Genomic DNA, 23,352 nt, shown 5'->3' with positions numbered 1-23,352 from the left:
CCAAACAGCAGCCGGGATGTGGACTACACGTTACAGCTGGAAATAGAAAAAGTGTGTCAGAAGGAAAATGTCAAGATAATTATAGGGGATTTTAATATGAAAGTGGATTGGGAAAGTCAGGAAGGTACTGAATCTCAGGAGAGGGAGTTTCTAGAATGCCTACGGGATGGCTTTTTGGAGCAGCTTGTCCATAAGCCCACCAGGGGATCGGCTGTTTTGGATTGGGTGCTGTGTAATGAACCTGAGGCGATTAGGGAGCTGGAGGTAATGGAACCCCTTGGAAGTAGTGATCATAATATGACTGAGTTCAGTTTCAAATTTGAAAAGGAGAAGCTGGTATCAGGTGTATCGATATTTCAGTGGAACAAAGAAAACTACAGTGGTATGAGAGAGGAACTGGCCCAAGTAGATTGGAAAAGTAAGCTAGATGGAGGGGCGGTAGAACAGAAATGGAAGAAATTCCTACAAGAAATAAGGAAAGTGCAGGAAAAATATATTCCAAGAAAAAGAAAATCATGAATGGAAAAATGGCACAAATGTGGCTAACGAGAGAGGTTAAGGCTAAAATAAAAGCAAAAGAGACGGCGTACAAGGAAGCAAAAATGAGTGGGAAAACTGAGGACTGGATGACTTTTAAAAACTTACAGAAGGAAACTAAGAAAATCATTAGGAAAGAAAAGATGAGTTATGAAAGGAAGTTGGCAATTAACATTAAAAAAGATACCAAGAGTTTTTTTTAAATATATGAAGAGTAAAAGAGTGACATGGGTAGATATAGGACAGATTGAAAATAATGCTGGAGAAAATATAATGAGTAACAAAGAGATGGCAGAGGAACTAAATGAGTATTTTGCATCAGTCTTCACAGTGGAAGCCATTAGCAACATACCTGACAGCCAGAGATCTCAGGGAATAGAATTAGATACAGTCAAGATTATGAGAGAGAAAGTACTTGGGAAGCTAAATAGACTAAGAATAGATAAGTGTCCCGGACCGAATTAGGTGCACCCACGGGTTCTGAAGGAGATGGCTTTGGAGATTGTGAAGGCATTGGAAATGATCTTCCAGGAATCAATAGACTCTGGCATGGTTCCGGAGGACTGGAAGGTTGCAAATGTAGTTCCGCTGTTTAAGAAAGGAGGGAGGCAGCAAAAAGAAAATTACAGACCTATTAGTCTGACATCAGTAGTTGGAAAGTTATTAGAGTCGATCCTCAAGGACAAGGTTATGAAATACCTCGAGCATGACAAGATAGGCCCAAGCCAGCATGGTTTCATGAAGGGAAGATCCTGCCTCACCAACCTATTGGAATTTTTTGAGGTAATCTCAAATAAGATTGAAAAGAGAGAAGCTGTGGATGCTGTGTATTTGGATTTGCAAAAGGCCTTCAATAAGGTGCCGTATAAGAGGCTGCTTAATAAGATGAGAGCCCATGGAATTACAGGAAAGATATTGAAATGGGTGGAGCATTGGTTGATAGGCAGAAAGCAAAGGGTGGGAATAAATGGATCCTATTCTGATTGGTTGCCGGTTACTAGTGGTGTTCCGCAGGGGTCGGTGTTGGGGCCGCTTCTTTTTACAATGTATATAGATGATTTAGATTATGGATTAAATGGTTTTGTGGCTAAGTTTGCAGATAACAGCAAGATAGGTGGAGGAGCAGGAATTGTTGAAGAAATGAAAAGGTTGCAGAGAGACTTGGTCAGTTTAGGAGAGTGGGCAAAGAAATGGCAGATGAGATACAATGCCGAGAAATGTGTGGTTGTACATTTTGAAAGAAGAAATAATCGTGCAGATTATTATTTGGATGGGGAGAAAATTCAAAAATCGGAAGTGCAAAGGGACTTGGAGGTCCTCGAGCAGGATACCCTAAAGGTTAACCACCAGGTTGGATCAGCAGTAAGGAAAGTGAATGCTATGTTGGCATTCATTTCAAGTGGAATAGTCTATAAGAGTAAGGAGGTGTTGATGAGGCTCTATGGGGCACTGGTGAGACCTCATTTGGAATACTGCGTGCAGTTTTGGGCCCCCTATCTTAGAAGGGATGTTCTGATGTTGGAGAGGTTTCAGAAAAGATTTACAAGGATGATTCCTGGAATGCAGGGGCTAACATATGAGGAGCACTTTTCGGCTCTTGGACTGTATTCATTAGAGTATAGAAGAATGAGAGGGGATCCCATAGAAACATTTTGAATGTTGAAAGGGTTGGACAGAGTAGATGTAGAAAGGCTGTTTCCCTTGGTGGGTGATTCCAGGATAAGAGGCCACAGTCTTAGAATTAGAGGGTGCCCATTTAAAACAGAGATGAGGAGAATTTTTTTTAGCTAGAGGATTGTGGATTTATGGAATTCGTTGCCACATACAGCTGTGGAGGCCCGATCATTGAGGGTGTTTAAGGAGGAGATTGATAGGTATCTAATTAGCCAGGGTATCAAAGGATATGGGAAAAAAGCCTGAAATTGGAACTGGATGGGAGAATATTTTAGCTTATGGTGGTGTGGTGGAGCAGACTCGATGGACCAAATGGCCTACTTCTGCTCCTTTGTTTTGTGATCTTGTGATATATATTAAGATGAACATTTTTTGTTCTAATTGTATTTTCTTGTAAAGCAATTGTGTATAATTTATGTTTAATTTCTTGTGAATCTTGCTATATGCCTGTAATTTTGTTGTAGGTAAGTTTTTCATTACACTTGTGCACACATACACTTCTGCATATGACAATAAACTTGACTTGGACATGGATTCAAGGTTATCAATGTCATTCTCAAATAACCCTTCTTCACTTCAGCCAACCATGGGACACAGATTCCCAGTAATCACTAGGATGTTGCATTGTTTTTACAAGGTGATTCCAAGGAAGCTTAGAGAAAATCCTCAAATCTTTTCTTCTTCTATCCAACCTGCTAATCTCCTTCTTTGACAGAAAGGTATATATCCAAACAAAATTATCTGACATGGAAGGTGATTACATCAGGTGCAGAATGGAATGCAGAAGGAAAGCTAGAAATTTGATGAGCATAATAACTTGGTGAAGAGGGAGAAAGAGATGCTACTAGATATTAAAATTCCAAAAAAAAATCAGGTTAAATGTGAAGAAAATTACAATTATTTGATTTTAAATAAATGGTAAAGTAGTAATTTTCAAATGAGCATATGGGATCCATTGGATTTTAGTTCTTATTCTGGTAAATAGAGGTGGAGCAGATCCATTTAATCTTGTACCATGGAAAACTACAGCTGTGTCATAACCTGCAGGAGCTCAAGGTTTGGACTTTGCAAAATGAGCAATAGCAGGTGTTCCTACAGTGCATTCATGCACCTAAAAGATGGCATGGACAGCACTTTCCAGGCAGTGATCAGCGACAGACAGGTTTTCAAACTGAGGAAATTGGTGACCACTAGGTTAATCCAGGAGCGTTAAACTGGGAGCACTGTCATCTCTACCTTCTTAAACATTGTCCAAGAGGTGTGGATGACCAGAGTAAAGTCCATGGTGCCAGGGACGAAGATGCCAGCTGTACAAAGTGAAAGAGACAGGAGAACAGGTGATTTAATATTTAAGGGATAGCTTGGTTACAGATAAGATCCCAGTTGCCAATGTCAAGGATATAAACGTGCTGCTGTAGAACGTATGAGGGGGGATGGCTTGCAGCCAGAATTTATGGCATTTATTGTAGCAAAGTCAAAGTTTGAAAGCGGTATAAAGTTCTGCAGATGGTTGCAGCAAACTATGGAAAGAATGAAAAGCAGTACCTGAAGATCCAACATCAGAACTTAAGAAAACAGGAATGGGTTTAGGGGTTCAGTCCTCCTCATCTCCGTTCCAAAGGAATGTGCTTCTATTCTGAAGCTGTGCCCTCTGGTCCTGTAATCTCCCACTATATGGAACACCTGTTCCACATTCACTCTTAACTAGGCCTTCCAATTTCGATAGTTTCAATGACAGACCCAACCACTATTCTTCTAAACTCCAATGAGTACAAGCCCAGAGCCATTTACCACGCCTCATACTGTAGCCCTTTCATTCCCAGGATTATTCTCATAAACCTCCTCTGGAACCCCTCCAAAGCCAGCACATCCCTTCTTAGATATGGGTTCCAAAGCTGCCCATTGTACTCCAGATGTGGACTGACCAATTCCTTAAAAATCCTCAGCTTTACATCTGCATCTTGCACTCTTGTCCTCTCCAAACGAATGTTAATATTGCATTTGCCTTCCTTCCAGCTGACTCAACTTGCAAGTCATCCTTCAGGGAATCCCGCACTAGGGCTCTCAAGTCCCTTTGCACCTCTGATTTCTGAATTCACTCCCTTTATCATAAGAGCATTGGAAGCCGTGCTCAGAGCTGCACCAGCCATGAGGGGTATGGAGGAGTATAGGCAGACGATAGTCAGGTGAGAAGAAGAGTGGGGGTGAGAGGATAACCAGAATGGAGAATGGAAAAAGAGAGGGGAGGGGGAAGGAATTTATGTTCATGCTATCAGGTTGGAGGCTACTCAAACAGAATATGAGGTGTTGCTCCTCCAACCTGAATTTGGCCCCATCATGGCAGTAGAGGCCAAAGACATACATGTCAGAATGGGAACTGTAAGTCGAATTGAAACCAGGAGACAATGCCTTTCGCAGCAGAGACAGAGAAAAGGTGCTTGACAAAGATAGATATGATAGAGCAAGGGGGTTCATAGGGGATGGGTGGCATTAGTAGTCAAGGAAAATGTCACAACAGCAGTGCTCAGAAAGGACAGACTGGAGAGCTGATCCTCTGAGGCTATAAAGGGATAAGTGATGAAACCCTCGGTTTCCTCAGCTGCTTAAGTCTAGGGAAGACGACCTCCGGCCTCACCAAACATGGGAGATTGAGGCATACTCCCGCCCCAAACCCCAGTTTGTGTGGATGCTGTGCAATTTGCTACTCCGTTACAAATTAATGCCACGAAATAACAGACGGTACACATATTTATGAATCTTAACTAAAGGGGTAGTAAAGACTAACAAAAAGAGCCCATTCTAATTAAACAGTCAAAGGTGCACAAGTCAGAGCTCATCTTGACCTTCTCTGTCACTCACGCGCTGGTCCCTCAGTCAACGTGAAAGCACACACCACCTTCCAAATGTCACTGGCAATCCATCTCGAATAAATAGGTCTCCCATCAGGTTGTATCCTACGACTGGTTCTCCCCAGCATCATCTCTCATCATCTCCTCTCAAACAAAAGCCCCAAACCCAACTTTAGTGTCCCTCACCAGAGAAACATTCCCTTAATTCGACTAATCTGATTGGATGGCACACATTTCTTCTCATCTCTTATCTTCAGCAGTAACCCAAACAAGCATGAAAACAGAACAGACTGCTCTTACAGAACTGCCAAAGTGAAATACATAAAGCATAACAGTAAAAATATGAACCAGGGTAGTACATCGAGGAATAAGAAGCTAATACCATGTTAATTGGATTATATTATAAACCATCCAATTGTCAATAGGATTTACACCAGCAAATTTGTAGAGAGATTGCAGACTGGTGCAAAAAATAGAAAGTTATGATAGAAGTTGGTTTTTAACTTTCTTCATAGATTCCTATACTGCAAAAGGACAGGATGGGTTAGAGTTTATCAAATGCGTTCGGGAAAGTTTCCTTAATCAATAGCTAGAGGTTCCAATCAGAGAGTGCAATACTGGATTTGATATTAAGGAAAGGTAGATGACTGAAGTGTGTGTAGGGCATTACAGTGGATCTAGTGATCATAATTTCATTAGTTTGAAGATAATTATGGAGAAGCATAGGTCTAGTCCTCTGGCTGTGATTTTAAATTGGGGCTACGGTTCAGTATGGAATAGATGGGCTGAGTGGCCCATTTCTGTGCTGTAGTGCTCTATGAGTCTAAACTGGTCCCCCAAATTGAGTTGGGAGGATGCTGGATACAGTAAGTGACCCCAACAAACTTGCAGGTGAAATGTCGCCTCACCTGGAAGGAATGTTTGAGGCTTGACTGTGAAGGAGGATGTGTAGAGGCAAGCAGAGCACTTGTCACACTAAAGGGATAAGTGCCAGAAGAATATGTGGATATTGAGACATGTAGCAAGTGATCCAGATGAAAAGCGGAAGGGTGGCTGGTGGAACGGAGAGATGGGCTTGGTGGTAGGATCCTGTTAGCGGTTACAGAGAATGATGCACTGGATATGGAGGCTTATGAAATGGTAGGTAAGGACCAAGGGAACCCTATTCATGTTATGATGGCTGGAGGATGGGGCAAGGGCAGATGTGTGAGAAATGGAGGGGATGCTGGCAAGGGCACTACCAATGGTAGTGGAAGAGAAAACTCATTCTTTGAAAAAAAAGAGGACATCCTGAGCACAGATGTGGTGGAGACAGAGGAACTAAGAGAAGGGACAGTGTGGGAACAGCTATAGTAAAGATAGCTAAGAGAGTCAGTAGGTTTGTGAAAGATACCAGTGGATAGCCTGCCTCCAATGATGGAGAGTGTGAGGGTGAGAAAGAGAACTGTCAGGGATGGACCAATTAAATTTGAGGGCAGGGCGGAAGTTGGAGTTGGATACAAAGTTGATGAAATTGACAAGCTCAGCATGGATGCAGGAAGCAGCACCAATGCAGTCATCACTGTAGTGGATGAAAAGTTGGGGACCATGACCAATGTAGGCTTGGAACATGGACAGCTTATTATAACTGATGAAAAAGCAGACCTAGTTTGTTGAGGGAAAGGACCAGTTCTGCCACTGGTGCTGGAAGGTAATGGTAGGGGGAACCGGTTAGGTCTGCTGACAAGAAAGCAGAGAGTTTTGACCTTCCTGATGTGGGGTGGAAGTGCACAGAGACTGGGTGTTCATGGTGCTCCAAGCTAGGGAAGTGAAAGAGATTGAAGTGGCGTAGCACACCTGAATTTAGGTAGAAAGAGACTAAACACAACAGGACAAAATGGAATTGAGTTATATGGACACGAGTTCAGTAGGGCGGGAGCAGGCAGAAACAATGCATCTACCGGGACAGTTAGGCTTGTGGATCCTGGGTAGAAGGCATAAGTGAACGGTGAGGGGTCAGGAAACTATGAGATTGGCGGCAGTGGATGGAAGGTAATCCAAGTCAATAAGGTTGATGATAGTGTGGGAGACGAGGCCTGGTGCTGCTTAGAAGGGGCTTATGCAAAGTGCAAGTAAGAGGACATGTCTGAGAGCTGTCGAATGGTCTCAACAAGGCAGACTACAATAGCAGCACCGTTGTCTGTGGATTTGCTACGGAGTGTGGGATTATTGTGGGGAATGGAGGGCAGTGCATTCAGAGAGGGAGAGGTTAAATCAGTGAGAGGAAAGTGGAAGTCAAGATGGCTGTTATGTCGTTAGCAGTTAGGGATAAACAGATTCAGAGTAGGCAGAAGGCCAAGGTGGGGTGTCCAAGAAGAGGAGAAGGGATCATTCTTGTCAAAGAAATAGGCTCAGAGATGGAAGAGTTGATTATTGACTGCAGGAGGAGGAAAACAGAGATCCATGAGCCAGAGATCACTGGGAAATCAGAGGTGGAGAGGGTCAGCAAATTTAAATTCATCAATGTTGCCATTTCGGAGGATCTCTCCCAGGTTCAGCAGATAAAAGTAATTATGAAGAAAGTACAGCAGTGCCTCTACTTCCTCAGAAGTTCGCAAAGATTCAGAAAAACATCTAAAACTTTGACAAGACTTCTATAGATGTGTAGTGAAGAGTATATTGACTGGTTGCATCAAAACCCTTGAATGGAAAATCCTACAAAAAGTATTGGATATAGCCCAGTCCATCATGGGTAAAGCCCTCCCCTCCATTGAACACATCTACATGAAATGTTGTTGCAGGAAAGCAGTACCCATCATCAGGAACCCCCGCCACCCAGGTCATGCTCTCTTCATGCTGCTGCCATCAGGAACCTCCGCCACCCAGGTCATCTTCTCTTCATGCTGCTGCCATCAGGAAGAAGGTACAGGAAGCTCAGGACTCTCATCACCAGGTTCAGGAACAGTTATTACACCACTCAGCCATCAGGATCTTGAATCACAGGGAATAACTTCACTCAACTTTACTTGCCCCATCTCTGAACTGTTCCCACAACCTATGAACTCAGTTTCACGGAATCTTCATCTCATATGTTCAATATTAATTATTTATTTTTCCTTTCTTTTTGTATTTGCTCAGTTTTTTGTCTTTTGTCCACCTTGTTGGTGCAGTCCTTCATTGATTCTGTTCTGGTTCAAAGGTTCAATTTAGTGTCAGAGAAATGTATACAATATACATCCTGAAATGCATTTTCTTCACAAACATCCACGAAAACAGAGAAGTGCCCCAAAGAATGAAGGACAGTTAAATGTGAGAACCCCAAAGACCCCCCCAGCTCCCCCTCCCGTGTGTAAGCGGTAGCGAGCAACAATCCCCCCTCCCCCCACCGGCAAAAAAAGCAGGCATTGGCACCACCAAGCACTCGAGCGTGAGCAAAGCAATAGCAAGGACACAGACTTGCAGTTACCCCAAAGACTCGTGTTTCAGCCAACATTCAACATACAGCAGATTTTCTCTCCTTAATAAAGGAGAGGGAGGTGTCTCCATTTTCCCATTATTAGATATTATTGAGTATACCCACAAGAAACTGAATCTCAGGGTTGTATATGATAACACATATGAAATTTTATAATAAATTTACCTTTAACTTTGAATTTTTGGAAAAAAGCTTGACATCATGGTGGGCATGGAACTCACTAAAATGTGCGTGTAGGGGCTCAAAGCTAAGAGTTTTGCTGAGCATAAACAGTTTGTCTCAGAAAAGGGAGAGTTGGAGGCGATGGTGAATGCGTGGCAGGGTTATAGGGAGGTTAGAGGCTTAGGGACATCAGAAGGGAGAGGAGGGTTGGGGTTATCATGCGAAGTGGGGGAGAGGAAGAGTGGGGCTCAGAGGAATGAAGGAGGTTACAAAGAGTATAGGGGAGTCTGAGACACCAGGGGTGGGTGGGGGGGGCAGTTGTGGATGAAGAGGAGCTGTGGAACCCAGCATATGAGGAAGGCTTGGGCTGGAGGTGGAGGCATTTGAGGTTGGAGCTGAGGCAGTTGGTGTCTCTTCCTCCTTCCCTTTCTTCCATGGTCTACTGTCTTCTCCTATTATTGCTTCTTCTTCAGCCCTCTACCACCCATTACCGCTTCCAAACATCTCCTTTCAGCTTCTTTCTTCATCTCACTCCCCCACCTGATCTCAACTTGTACTCCTTCCCCTCCTTCCACCTTCTCATTCTGGCTTCTGTCCCTTCCTTTCCAGCCCCAGTAAAGGCTCTTGCACCAAAACATCAATTGTTTATTCCTCTCCATAGATGCTGCCTGAATTGTTGAGTTCCTCCAGCATTTTGTGTGTGTTGCTCAATACTTTCAGCATCTGCAGAATTTGTGCTTCAAGACGAGTGCATCCTGGCACAGCTGAAACATGCTAAATATATGCTAAACCACAATAGCAATGAGGAATAGATAGTGCTAAATAATCCAGTGGTTAGTTTTTCCCAATCTATTATTCATCAGGTAAGTGTCAGTGACAATGCTGGTCAATTGCCCTGACTCTTCAAGACCCAGACCTCCAATGGCCATTCCGGGTTTCTTCAGGACCATTCAGCTCAGTCTGCATTTTACATCGATGGAATGCAATGTGAAAAAAATATTAAGTCATACAATTTATTAGCGAAGGCAGAAGAGTATTTTTAAATTGCAAGATATTGAAAGGGCTTACTATTTGGGGGGACCTGGCTTCCTCAAACAAAGAGGTCTGAAAGGGGGCATTCACCAAGCCATGCAAAAAAGAAATTGTCTCGATAAAAGGATTTGAATACAAGAGTAGAGACATTTTACTCCAATTATATAATGCTCCGGTTTGATTGCACCTGGAACACTGTGTTTTGGTCCGGTCTCACTACCCAAGGAGGAACAGTGAATAAAGATAATGGAACAAACATTTATTTTGTTAATACTTGAGATTGGAACACTGGTCCTTTCCAGAGGCCCATACTCTCAAGTTTCCAATTGTAAGAGATGACCTCATTGATCTGGTCCCATTACCTAAAGAAGAACAATGAATAGAGGAAATGGAACAAACATTTACAATATTAATTCTTAGGATTGGAGCACTGGTCCCATACTCTTGAATTTCCAAGAATAAGAGATGACCTCATCAAAACAAACTTCTTCTGGGACTTAAAACTATGATTCCATACAAAATGCAATTAGTGACACAGCATAAATTATATGCAGATGTTGGTGTAATGTTTGTAAAAACATATTTATTAGTGCTAGTGATGCTGTCATGGATGTAGGATATAATACAGATACAAATAGGATCATTAGTGCTAACTGTTAACTTAGGTAGCAATTTACTGTGTGAAAGACCTTGGAAAACAGCATCTCCTGAAATGAGATTTAATTTTACTCCTAAACCTTGAACGGAAAAAACCTTTAACAAGAAGCTTCAAAAGCTACAATGTTCTGCTTATAAACAACAGAAAAAAGTAAACCCAAAAAAAAGCTTCAACTGACAGATTCAAGTTGAACTTGGTATGTACTGTAACAATTCACTGCTTAATCTTGTAATACCTTTGTAAATGAACACATACTAACACACATGTTGTAACTAAACATCCAAGATTATGATTCATCTGTGGAACCTGGAAAGAATGGTTAGAACAGAACTGTCAGGCTAAAGAATGATTATTCAGCTTTTTTGCAGGTTAACTATGTTCGAATATTTCACTTTTGTATTGAACTAAATAGGTTGACTTTGTAAATAATTTTTCACAGGTAAAAATATGAAAAATGCTCAAGTTGTGGAATTATTTTAAATCAAGTATTCAAAGTATTACAGAAAGATCTGTATGCCATGTGCAAGATTTACAAGGAATTATTCTAAAGCATTCATTGTCTCAGTTTCCAGAGGAGCAGTGGTTTTACAGAACAATTTTGTTTCATGTTCAAAATGAGATTTGTCTTTGCCCTACTGTATGTCTACAGCTGTTTAGACAATCATATGAAGTTGTAAAGATTGATGCCTCATAAGCACAAGATGGTTCTGAACATGGAGTAGCACCGTTCGAAACCTGCTTTACACGACATTTTCTTGAGTCTTTCAGGGATTTCATCTTTTCAGGGGTATAATTCAGCTTTGATTCATTTGCTAGTTCAGGAGATCTGACTATCCTGAAAAGCTGATGATGAATTATGGGAATATAGGATGCAGAGTTTATTTATGCATTTTGTTTCTCTTTCTGAAAATCATAGCACTAACAATTGTCACCAGTTTAATTATAATTTCTCAACACACAGAATTGCTATATGGGTACTGTTGTGGAATTGCAGTTAGCTGTTTTTTTAATACTCCATGGACATTTGCTCACACTACTGCTGTAACACTATTGTTAACTGATTACCTACTAATTTGATTTTCATTCACATAAAGTCATATGCTTATCACTTCAGATGATTTACATAATAGCTCAGAGACACATACAATAGATTAGAGCCTAAAACTAGGCCCTTGGTATCATCCTAAGTGCAAACTACCAACACACGCACACACAATATATAAAACTATCCTGGCACATTCCAATAGCAAAATATTTTTAAAAATGCTATCAGGATTTTCAATGCTCTTAAACCTGTGATTTTTTTTTTTGGTACTGAAGGAATTCACAGTTTGCTACAGTGCTCATTTGTTCTGCTTGAAGTCCTGTATCTGAGAGACATAATCACAGATAATAGTCACCAGTAAAGACATCCAGTTTAAAAAAAAATTACAAAATCCTCATAAATTATGTAGTAAATGATTTTCCTTTATATTAATAAACCACATGTTGAAAAGTGAACAGTACATAGGATACTTCTTTTCTCCTTTTATTGTTTGTGCCTGATTGAAGAAATCAATGAATAGCATTTGTTGAAGTTTATAGGTTCATGCCTATGGATAGTGCAGTTGGCTGAGAGTCTGTATAGTAGTATTTCCACTGGGTGAAACTCTAGCCAGTAGTGGACAGAAGCTGATGCAGCAAGCAAACCTTTATAATTACACTGCAGTAGCATCCTGTTCCTGCAGTTTCGTACTTAGTCTAATTTTCCGCTGTTTTGAATTTTCCACTGGAAGCTCTTCAACTTCATGCTGACGTTGCAACACTTCATCTCCTTCAGTTCGCCCCTGTTCTGTCAGTATAAATCATTCAGGTTATTTTTGCCTTTGTTTTATTTTAAGGATACAGGAAACTGTATTGATGGCCCAAGTTACTTTTTGATGTGGAGGGAATCCTGGAATTTTGTACTTGTGTATCGTATATGGAATCCCTTCTTGTTAATTGTGTCATCAGTATGGAAGTGGAGTAAAATTGCATTTCCTGTTGAATACATTTCTTCAGGTGGCTATAAAAAAGTAAACAAATTCACTTTAACATTGATCGCTTAGAAAATGATTGTTGGACTTATACAACACTTACCAGTATCTATTTATGTAGATTAAAACCCCTCAAGGCAGTTCACAAGATCAAAATTTGATAGCATGACAAGCTGGAGACATTAATTGGCTCTAATCAACATGTTATATGAGGCAGAAATGCAGAAAGGTTTAGGGAAGAATCTATGTTCAGAGTAACTAAAGGAAGGAGCCACAGTGAAGGGGAGAAGGGGTGGGATTTATAAAAGACTCCCAGTTGAAGATTATGTAAAGGACTGGAGCTTGTGGCAGGATGAAGCTGCTAGGATCTTTAATGACACTGTGGATTTGGTGGTGGTTAGTCTTTGTAAAAGAGGGCATAGCAGCTCATCACACAATTTAGGTCAAACAGGATGCCTAGGTTGTTAAGCAATTTTAACCTATGTGGGGAGGATAATGGGATCAGTGCTGAGAGAATGGAATTGTGTCATGATCCAAGTCAATGCTTTCAATTTCCTACATTACAATATTGATTACCCTTCAGCAATGTATCTTTCTCTTTGTTTAATGCATCAACCAATGAGAGATCATGCAAACATACTTTATAACTTAATTAGGGGTAGTTATGTTCCACCAGCACATTGAAAATAAAGCCATTGGAAGGAATTGGTGAACTGGCAAGTGAGTTAGCCCTGTGAGTCATCATCACATTTCCTTTTATGCAGTCATTTGGGAACAAAGGCGACTTCCTTCTCTTCTGGTTTTGATGTTGGAATACCAAAGTAGGAACTGCAGGTGCTTCAAGGTGCTGGGGGAATGATGGGGCAAGAGGTGGCTGATGGGAAGTTCTGACTCATCTTTTGTTCCTTCATCATCATTCCAATTATGAGTCATGGCTCAGGGTTTCTCAGGAGTCAGTTGGATTACTGCATTTTATTGGAAGCTTTGGGCAAACCCTTGAATCATTTTGTCAGATTGGTAATTTCCTCCCGTACAAGGACTCTGGCTATTTTGCAAGTCTAGCATCAGGCAGGTGGACAATGTGACAGCCCAGTTGGTTGAGTGCAATTAATAATTCAGTGTTGGGACGTTGGCTTGGAGAGGACCTCATGTGGTTCACTTCCTCTTCCAATGAATTTGGAGAATTCTGCCGAGACAGTATTGTTGGCATCTTTCCAGTGCCTGCTGTACGTAAGTCTCAGAAACACCTATGATGACATAGGGATGATTGCTGCCCAGTAGACCACATGTTTTGCACCACGTCTGAGGTGTTCATTCTCTAATCTCTTGGTTGCTATAGTTTATTGAAGACAGTGGTAAATTTCATCATCAGTGTCTGAGATATTTGTGCTGCCCTCCAATACAGGCTCACAGCAATCTCTCATGAAATCTAAAGTCTGCTCTCTTCCTTCAAGACATGTATTGTATTGTGTCTTTTCTCAAAACCACAAGGATGGTCATTGGCATTGCAGGGATGAGCATCTCCTTATTGTCATGGAGACATTCAATTCAGAGCTTCCCTGAAAAATGCTGCCAACCGTTGACCATGCCCACTACCAATTTGCAGACTGAGCTGGATCAACGGCCAGTTTAAGAGATAGAATCAATCATAGTAAACACAAGGACTTGTTCTTTGGAAGCTGTTCTGACTGATCATCATCATCTCCAATAAGAAAAGACTGCAGAAAGTTATAAACTCAGCTAGTTCCATCATGGGCACTAGCCTCCCCAGCATCCAGGACACCTTCAAAAGGTGATTCCTCAAAATGGCAGCAACAGTCATTAAGGACCACCATCTCTCAGTACATGCTCTCATCTCATTGCTGTCATCAAGATGGTAGTACAGGAGCTTGAAGACACACACTCAATGTTTCTATAACAGCTTCTTTCCCTCCACCATCAGATTTCTGAATGGACAATGAACCCATGAACACTAACTCAGTATTTTTCCCATGTCTTTTTGTAATATTTATTTATTTAAATATAATCTTATGGCAATTTATAGCTGACACTATTATGTATTGCAATGTACAGCTGCCACAAAAAAAAAAATTATGATGTATGCTAATGATATTAAACCAGAATCTGATACCAAATGCTGCTGTGGCTTGTCAGGACATTCTCAATGGTGCTCCTGTAAAAATTGGTTAAAGTGGTGGTGGGAGGGAGGAGCCTCACTGTTCACAGTCACCTCAGGAAGTGCTTTCTTGACCAAAAAGGTGGTGTTGAGGAATCAGGTGTATCATCTGACGAAAGCAAGCTTACCACATGCCTTCTTCATATCTACCTGTGACACTACTTTAGGGAACTATATATTTCTATCTCTTGGTCCCTCTGATCTACAACACTCCCAAGAGCCCTGTCATATACTGTGCATGTCCTGCCCTAGATTAACTTTCCAAAATGCATTACTTCACATTTGCTGAAGCTGAAATCTCTCTGCTATTACTTGCCCCACTTCATTTGATGTAGATTCAGTGGTAGCCTTGGACAACCTACTTCACTGTTAACCACACCACTAATTTTGGTGTCATCCACAAATGACTAATTAAGTCACCTATATTTTCATTCTAATGGTTAACGTAAATGAAAAATAACAGTGAACCCACCACTGATCCTGCAGCACATCACTGATGGCAGGCTTCCAGTTTGAAAATCAACCCTCAACTTCCACTCTGAGTTCTGCCACCACCCTAGCTTTGAATTGAGTTGGCTAGCTTACTCTGAATCCCATGTGCTCTAACCTTCTGGACAGCCTATTCTGCTGGACCTTATTGAAAGTCTGGAAAACATCCATGTTGACAACATCTACCCTTCATCAATGCTCTTGGTCACCTCTTCATAAAGTTCAATGAAATGTTTGAAACACAATTTCTCATGCACAATGGTTCCTTGCTTTTCCAAATGCAGATAGATCCTGCCTCGCAGAATCTACTCCAGGAAATTATTCACCACTGATATTAGGCTCACTGGCCTATAGATCCCTGTTTTGTCCTCGCAGCCCTTCTTAAAAAGAGGCATAATATGAGCCACCTATCAGTCTTGTAGTACCTCACTCATGTCTAAGGATGATGCAAAGATCTCTAACCAGGCCTCCATAATTTCTTCCCCGCTTCTAACAATTTCCTAGGATACACTTTGTCAGGCCCTGGGGATTTCGTTATCCTTATGTGCTTCAATATCGCCATCACCTCTGATTTACAATATGAAGGCACTGAATTGCTTGATGCAAGGATTACAACATGTCCTGATTGTATTATTTAACATTTTATGAATAAAGTATGTTTTTCCATTTCAAAAAACTTTTTTGATGCAACATGTAAATATTAACTGGAATGGTCAGTGCACAAACTCTTGGGAGACTCCACAATTATAACGCAAGGGAAAGAGGATAATCCATAACAGGAAATTAGAGGCAGAGCCACACAACAGGACAACAGCTCCTTCAGCGCACTGCGCATGTTTTAGCCATCAAATAATTACTTATAGTCTTCAACAGCCATCCCACAGCTTCTATGCCATTGTGTTTCAAGGGCTCATCTAAATAGATTCTGAAATTTAATGAGAGTCTCTACCTTCCAACACCTCTGCAGGCAGTGCATTCCTGATTTCAGCAACCATCTGGGGAAGAAAATATTTTTTCAAATGCCCTCTAAATAATCTGCCCTTTATCTCAAACTAGTGCTCTCTGCTTTAGGACTATTTGCAAAGTGGAGTACTTTCTCACTATCTACCCGATATCTCTCACAATTATGTACATCTCATGAGTCCTCCCCACCCACAATCACCAAAAGAAACAAATCCAGTTTATCTAATCTCTCCTCAGATGAAATATTCTATTCTGGGCAACATCCAATGAATCTCCTCTGCACACTCTAGATGTTCTTCCTACAATGCAGTTTAGGACTGTACACAGTACTCTAGCTCTAGCCAAACTAATAGTTTATATTGTTGTAGCATAACCTTTTTGTTCTTGTTCAGGCTAGTAAAATCAGATTTCCTGTATAACTTCTTAGTCACCTTATGTGATAATTAATCCCTAATTATCAAAGGTCTTTGGATGCATACAGTAGGACCTTCCGTTCCCCGGTACTTTCAAGGGTGCAAGTATCCTAGGTTTATTACTCCTCCCAAAATGTATCACTTCATATCTTAAAAGTTGCTGGTGAATGCAGCAGGTCAGGCAGCATCTCTAGGAAGAGGTACAGTTGACGTTTTGGGCTGAGTACCTGACGAAGGGTCTCGGCCCGAAATGTCGACTGTACCTCTTCCTAGAGATGCTGCCTGGCCTGCTGCGTTCACCAGCAACTTTTACGAGTGTTACTTGAATTTCCAGCATCTGCAGATTTCCTTGTGTTCACTTCACATCTTGTATTCTTTCTCTGCCATTTCTCAGCTCATCTTATCAACTGATCAATACTGACCTATAGCCACAGGCAACTCACCATCAATACCACTGTCAACCTTGCAGTACACCAGCTATGTCAATGGCTGCAAAGATGCCAAGAACAGTATCACAGCAATGTTTACCAATATTTTATTCACATTGCAATTGTTTTGCCAGTTTTGGTTCTACAGCAGGGTCAGGTATCTGGCAGATGAGGTTCAAATTTTAGAGCCATCAAGTGTTACAAGAGTTAAATTAAATGCATTAAAATGTCAACTACAATATGTGATTAGATCTTGCGCTCCTTAATGGGGAAAATGTCCCGTAATAGTACAAGTGAATGCAGGCATTGAAGGAAAGGTTAAAGTTCAGTGATCAAAAGCTCAATCTAAAAGCTAGGTCTAAGGAAGACCATAAAAGGATGTGAAGCAAATTTAAAGCCTTAGGGATAAAAACTCCAAAATGTGCTGCCTGCATAGTTGGTAGAGCAAAGAAAAAATGCATAAAAGACAGAATGAGTCAGAGGAAGGGTAAAATTGGTGAGGGGAATGTATAATTGCAGGATGTTAGAAACACAAGATCTGAGGCCCTGGAGGGATTCAAGCATGTGGAAAATTTGGAGTTTGATGTGATTAATAAAATCAGCATCTGAAACTTCCATTATATTCAGTTTAATCGAATTTTGAAACGTAAGAGTTTTTTTTTATGATTCAACAGTGTTACAGAGAATTGAATGTGCTTTCACTGCAGGTTTTTGTAGTGGCTGTAAAAATTGTGTTCTCATAAATGCAGTATGATATTATCAGAGGGATAATCCACAGTGAGAGTTCACTTCCCACTATGATAGCTCAAGAATTTGATATCTGTTAAAATAAACTGGTACCAGTACCATGAAGCAGGTAGTTTGTCAGAAACGTAGATGTCCTTTACAAAAGAAAGCATCAACACTGACCTGGTCTGCTCTGTGATAACTAACGTTTCTCAACAACAGAGCAAGCCAGAGCTGTCTGCAGTCTTATAATAGTCTGTCATGAATGTGGTGGAATAACATGAGACTGACCAGCTGTAAAGTTGGGCAGAGCAGCGGCAGATGACAAACACAAAGTGATGCATTTTGGAGGATCAAATAGGGGTGGACATACACTATAAACATTAGGGCTCTTGGGAGTGTTGATGAACGGAACTGTCTTGAGTACAAGTCAATAGATCCTTGAAAGTGGGCACTTAGGATGCTTATCTTGCTCACCATGGCATGGAATATAAGAACAGGAACATCAAGATGCAACCTTATAAAACTTGGGACTGTTGTGTGCAGTCTGGTTACTGTACTATAGGATGATATGATTCCACTCGAGACGGTACAGAAGGAATTTGGCAAGATTGGACCATTTCGGTTTTGAGGAAAGATTGGATTGACTAGGTTTGTTTACCCCAGAGCAGAAGAGTCTGAGGTATGATCTAATAAAGGTATACAGAATTATGAGGGGGATACAGAGGATAGAAACTTTCTCCCTCGGTGGAGGTGTTAAAATAAAGAGGTGCAAGTTGAAAGGTGGGAGGAATGAAGGGGTTCTGAAGGGGGAAATTTTTCCCCACACAGAATGTGTACAATCTGGAATGCTCTGCTGAGTAAGTTAGTGAAGATAGATATTCTAACAACACTTGAGTAGCATTACTGACAAACATCACGAATCATTAACTCATTGAAAGCTATAGACCAAATGTGAATAAATGGGATTAATATAGACAAGGACATCGATTAGTATTGAATTTGGTTTATTATTGTCACATGTACTGAGATACAGTGAAAAACTTTTCATTGTGTACCAATCGTGGAAAGGAGAACAGAGTACGGAAAGCAGTGTTGTAACTACAGAGACATCAATAAGACATACAAATAAAACAGAAGGGCTCTGATGACGTAGACTAGATGATCAAGAGTCTATCTTTAGCAGATCATTTGCATGAACACGGTGGGACAAGGAGTCTGCTTCTGTGCTGTGGCACTCTGTGATTCTCCCTATGATTCTGACTAAACTCCGGAATAGCACAGTGTGAATTTGTTCACGACAGCAATTACAATGACTCAAAAAGTAACTCACTACCATCTTCATAGGGCAGCTATGGGTGAGCAATGAATGGGAACTTTGCAATATCAGCCACATCCCAAGAATGTTGGGTGTTACATAGACCATCTACTCAGCAATGTAAAACAAACAAGAATAATTTTCGCATATTCAGTATGAGACTCTCAGCTCCCAGACTGACAGGAATTTGAAAAGGACATATGTCAGCTGAAAACAACACAAAACCTCCAGTGTGGTAGCACAAACCCAGCATCAAACTCGTGGTCTACTGGGTATCTGTGCCCTCAGAGCAATCAGAGACATGGACTACTTGCAGTAGGCACATTAAATTATTAGAAAGGTACCAACAGTAATGTATCTGCAAAATCCTAGAGGACAAGAAAACCAATGTCAGTGCCCTCTCCTTGGCACCATTAATCAGCAGGGTTGCTGGGAAGGTCATATCATTCACAGATCCAAACTGAGACTCTTTTCTGAGACTCAGATGCTCTTTTCTGAGCTGAGAGTTTGTCAGATGGATAGGGAAAATGCCTAAATGCCATCAAAGCCTTCTAGAGATATATATCTCTACATATTTGTTGGAATCCTTGGCCCATTATTATTCAAAATGGAGAATGAACACTCAGCGTGGAAATGGGAATTTTGTAACTCTTAATCAGAACACAAAAGCCATACAAAAATGGCAGAAACACACCAGTCACCACCTTACCTCCTCAGAAACTCCAATGTGACAGATTCTAAGGGTCGCATCAATCACCTTACAGCACACTGAAAAGAGCAGTTTCATGTCACCCTTCCATGAGGGACTGTGTAAAAAGAAATGAGTGTGTGTGGATGGTGGGGGGGGGGTGTGGCGATTGTGACGTTTATGTATGACTGCCATCTGAGGGAAGACAGAGGATTAATGGGATTGAGATTTCCTGGGTGCTGGAGTTCAGAGGAAGGACTTAAAGCCAGGGGTTCAACTGTAAAGGCAAGTCATGGGTTCCTGGGAACAGAATGGCACAGGGAAGTTGCGGGCCCCTCAATGATTGAGAAATGTGCTACATTAGCTGAATGAGGTGGTTTAATGCAAGTGGCAGAGATTTAAGGCCTCACTGCACCAAGAGTACCTGGTGATGGATCTCATCGAGACAACATGACGCAAAGCTCTGAAAGGAATACGGTATGTGGGATAATGTCATGGCAGGACCACGAAGACAGCAGTGTCTAATCAAATTGACCAAACTTGTTAGGAAATGGCCAATCTGAATTTACAGCCAAATATCAGCACATTGTAATGTTGTTGGCAATTAATTGTAGCAGTTGACTTGCAGAAGGTTACTTCAACAAATAAAACAAACCTTGTTTTATGGAACACACACAAAATGCTGGAGAAACTCAACAGGCCAGGTGGCATTGATGCAAAAGAGTACAGTCAACGTTTCGGGCCAAGACCCTTCGGCAGGACTGGAGAAAAAAAGTTGAGGAGCAGGTGGGAAAAGAGAAACACAAGGTGATAGGTGAAACCTGAAGGGGGAGGGATGAAGTAAAGAGCTGGGAAGTTGATTGGTGAAAAACATACAGGGCAGGAGAAGGGGGAATCTGATAGAAAAGGACAGAAAGAAGCCGAAATCCGATGTGTCGGTATTTCAGTGGAGTAAAGGAAATTACATGAGAGAAGACTGACCAAAGTTGACTGGAAAGGGACACTAGCCAGAAGGACGGCAGAGCAGCAGTGGCTGGAGTTTATGCGAGAAATGAGGAAGGTGCAAGACAGATATATTCCAAAAAAGAAGACATTTTTGAATGGGAAAAGGATGCACCTGTGGCTGACAAGAGAAGTCAAAGCCAAAGTTAAAGCAAAGGAGAGGGCATACAAGGAAGCAAAAATTAATGGGAAGACAGAGGATTGGGAAATTTTTAAAAGCTTGCAAAAGGAAATTAAGAAGGTCATTAAGAGGGAAAAGATGAACTATGAAAGGAAGCCAGCAAATAATATTGAAGAGGATACTAAAAGCTTTTTCAAGTATATAAAGAGTAAAAGACAGGTAAGAGTAGATATAGGACTGATAGAAAATGATGCTGGAGAAATTGTAATGGGAGATAAGGAAATGGCGGAGGAACTGAACGAGTATTTTGCATCAGTCTTCACCGAGGAAGACATCAGCAGTATACCGGACACTCAAGGGTGGCAGCGAAGAGAAGTGTGCACAGTCACAATTACGACAGAGAAAGTACTCAGGAAGCTGAATAGTCTAAAGGTAGATAAATCTCTCAGACCAGATGGAATGCACCCTCGTGTTCTGAAGGAAGTAGCTGTGGAGATTGCGGAGGCATTAGCAATGATCTTTCAAAAGTCAATAGATTCTGGCATGGTTCCGGAGGACTGGAAGGTTGCAAATGCCACTCCGTTACTTAAGAAGGAGGCAAGGAAGCAAAAAGTAAATTATACACTTGTTAGCTTGACATCGGTGGTTGGGAAGTTGTTGGAGTTGATTGTCAAAGATGAGGTTACGGAGTATCTGGAGGCATATGACTAGATAGGCAGAACTCAGCATGGTTTTCTTAAAGGAAAATCCTGCCTGACAAACCTATTGCAATTTTTTGAGGAAATTACAAGTAGGCTAGACAAGGGAAATGCAGCGGATGTTGTGTATTTGGATTTTCAGAAGGCCTTTGGCAAGGTGCCGCAGGAGGCTGCTAAACAAGATAAGAGCCCATGGAATTACGGGAAAGTTACATACGTGGATAGAGCGTTGGCTGATTGGCAGGAAACAGAGTGGGAATAAAGGGATCCTATTCTGGTTGGCTGCCGGTTACCAGTGGTGTTCCACGGGGATCAGTGTTGGGGCCGCTTCTTTTTACTTTGTACATCAACGATTTGGATTATGGAATAGATGGCTTTGTGGCTAAGTTTGCTGATGATACAAAGATAGGTGGAGGGGCCGGTAGTTCTGAGGAAACAGAGAGTCTGCAGAGAGACTTGGATAGATTGGGAGAATGGGCTAAGAAGTGGTAAATGAAGTACAATGTTGGAAAGTGTATGGTTATGCACTTCAGTAGAAGAAATAAACAGTCAGACTATTATTTAAATGGGGAGAGAATTCAAAGTTCTGATATGTAATGAAACTTGGGAGTCCTCATGCCGATACCCTAAAGGTTAACCTCCAGGTTGAGTCAGTAGTGAAGAAGGCGAATGCAATGTTGGCATTCATTTCTAGAGGAATAGAGTATGGGAGCAGGGATGTGATGTTGAGGCTCTATAAGGCACTGGTGAGACCTCACTTGGAGTACTGTGGGCAGTTTTGGTCTCCTTATTTAAGAAAGGATGTGCTGATGTTGGAGAGGGTTCAGAGAAGATTCACTAGAATGATTCCAGCAATCAGAGGGTTAACATATGAGGAATGTTTAATCGCTCTTGGACTGTACTCCTTGGAGTTTAGAAGAATGAGGGGGGACATCATAGAAAAATTTCGAATGTTGAAAGGCATGGACAGAGTGGATGTGGCAAAGTTGTTTCCCATGATGGGGGAGTCTAGTATGAGATGGCATTACTTAAGGATTGAAGGGCGCCCATTCAGAACAGAGATGCAAAGAAATTTTTTCAGGCAGAGGGTGGTGAATCTGTGGAATTTGTTGCCATGGGCAGCAGTGGAGGCCAAGTCATTGGGTGTATTTAAGGCAGAGATTGATAGGTATCTGAGCAGCCAGGGCATCAAAAGTTATGGTGAGAAGGCGGGGGGAGTGGGACTAAATGGGAGATTGGATCAGCTCATGATAAAATGGCGGAGCAGACTTGATAGGCTGAATGGCCGGCTTCTGCTCCTTTGTCTTATGGTCTTATGGAAGAAAGAAAAAGGGGAAGGATCACCAGAGGGAGGCAATGTACAGGCAAGCAGATAAGGTTGGAGAAGGAAAAGTGAATAAGTGGTGGGGGGGGGGTGTGCATTACCGAAGTTCGAGAAATTGATGCTCACGTCATCATGTTGGAGGCTACCCAGACGGAATATGTGCTGGACGTGGAAACTGGTGGGGTAGTTGCTGAGAACAAGAGGAACCCTTTCCCTGGTTGGGAGGATGGGGTGAGAGCACACATGCGTGAAATGGAAGAGATGCATTTGAGGGCAATGTTGATGGTGAAAAACAGGAAGCCCCTTTCTTTGAAGGAGGACATCTCCTTCATTTGTAAATGAAAAGCCTCATCCTGAGAGCAAATGTGGAGGAGATGCAGGAACTGAGATAAAAGGATAACGTTTTTGCAAGTAACAGGGTAGGAGAAGGTGTAGTCCATGTAGTTGTGAGAGTCCGTGGGTGTGTAATAGACATCAGTAGATCAGCTGTCTCCAGAGATAGGGACAGGGGGATCGAGAAAGGGGAGAGTGTGTCAGAAATGGACCAGGTAAATTTGAGGGTAGGATGTCCTCACCTATCACCCCACCAGACTCTGTGTCCAGCATATAATTCTCCACAACTTCT

At 41.6% G+C, this 23,352-nt stretch overlaps 1 protein-coding gene across 5 annotated transcripts in view; it reads right to left on the bottom strand.

Moving 5' to 3' along the window:
- Window positions 1–10,302: 10,302 nt before the first annotated feature.
- The window catches only part of tll1 (tolloid-like 1), a 414,821-nt gene continuing 401,771 nt past the window's right edge, over window positions 10,303–23,352 (bottom strand). For all 5 annotated transcript variants that reach the window (XM_072255927.1, XM_072255931.1, XM_072255928.1 and 2 more), the window contains one exon: window positions 10,303–12,410. In XM_072255927.1, coding sequence (XP_072112028.1) covers window positions 12,276–12,410 — 135 coding nt within the window. In that variant the 3' untranslated portion in view covers window positions 10,303–12,275. The remainder of the gene's footprint in view (window positions 12,411–23,352) is intronic.

This window comes from Mobula birostris, chromosome 4 (genome assembly GCF_030028105.1).
Source record: "Mobula birostris isolate sMobBir1 chromosome 4, sMobBir1.hap1, whole genome shotgun sequence".
Classification (NCBI taxonomy): Eukaryota; Metazoa; Chordata; class Chondrichthyes; order Myliobatiformes; family Myliobatidae; genus Mobula; species Mobula birostris.
This window is presented reverse-complemented; position numbering and strand designations above follow the sequence as displayed.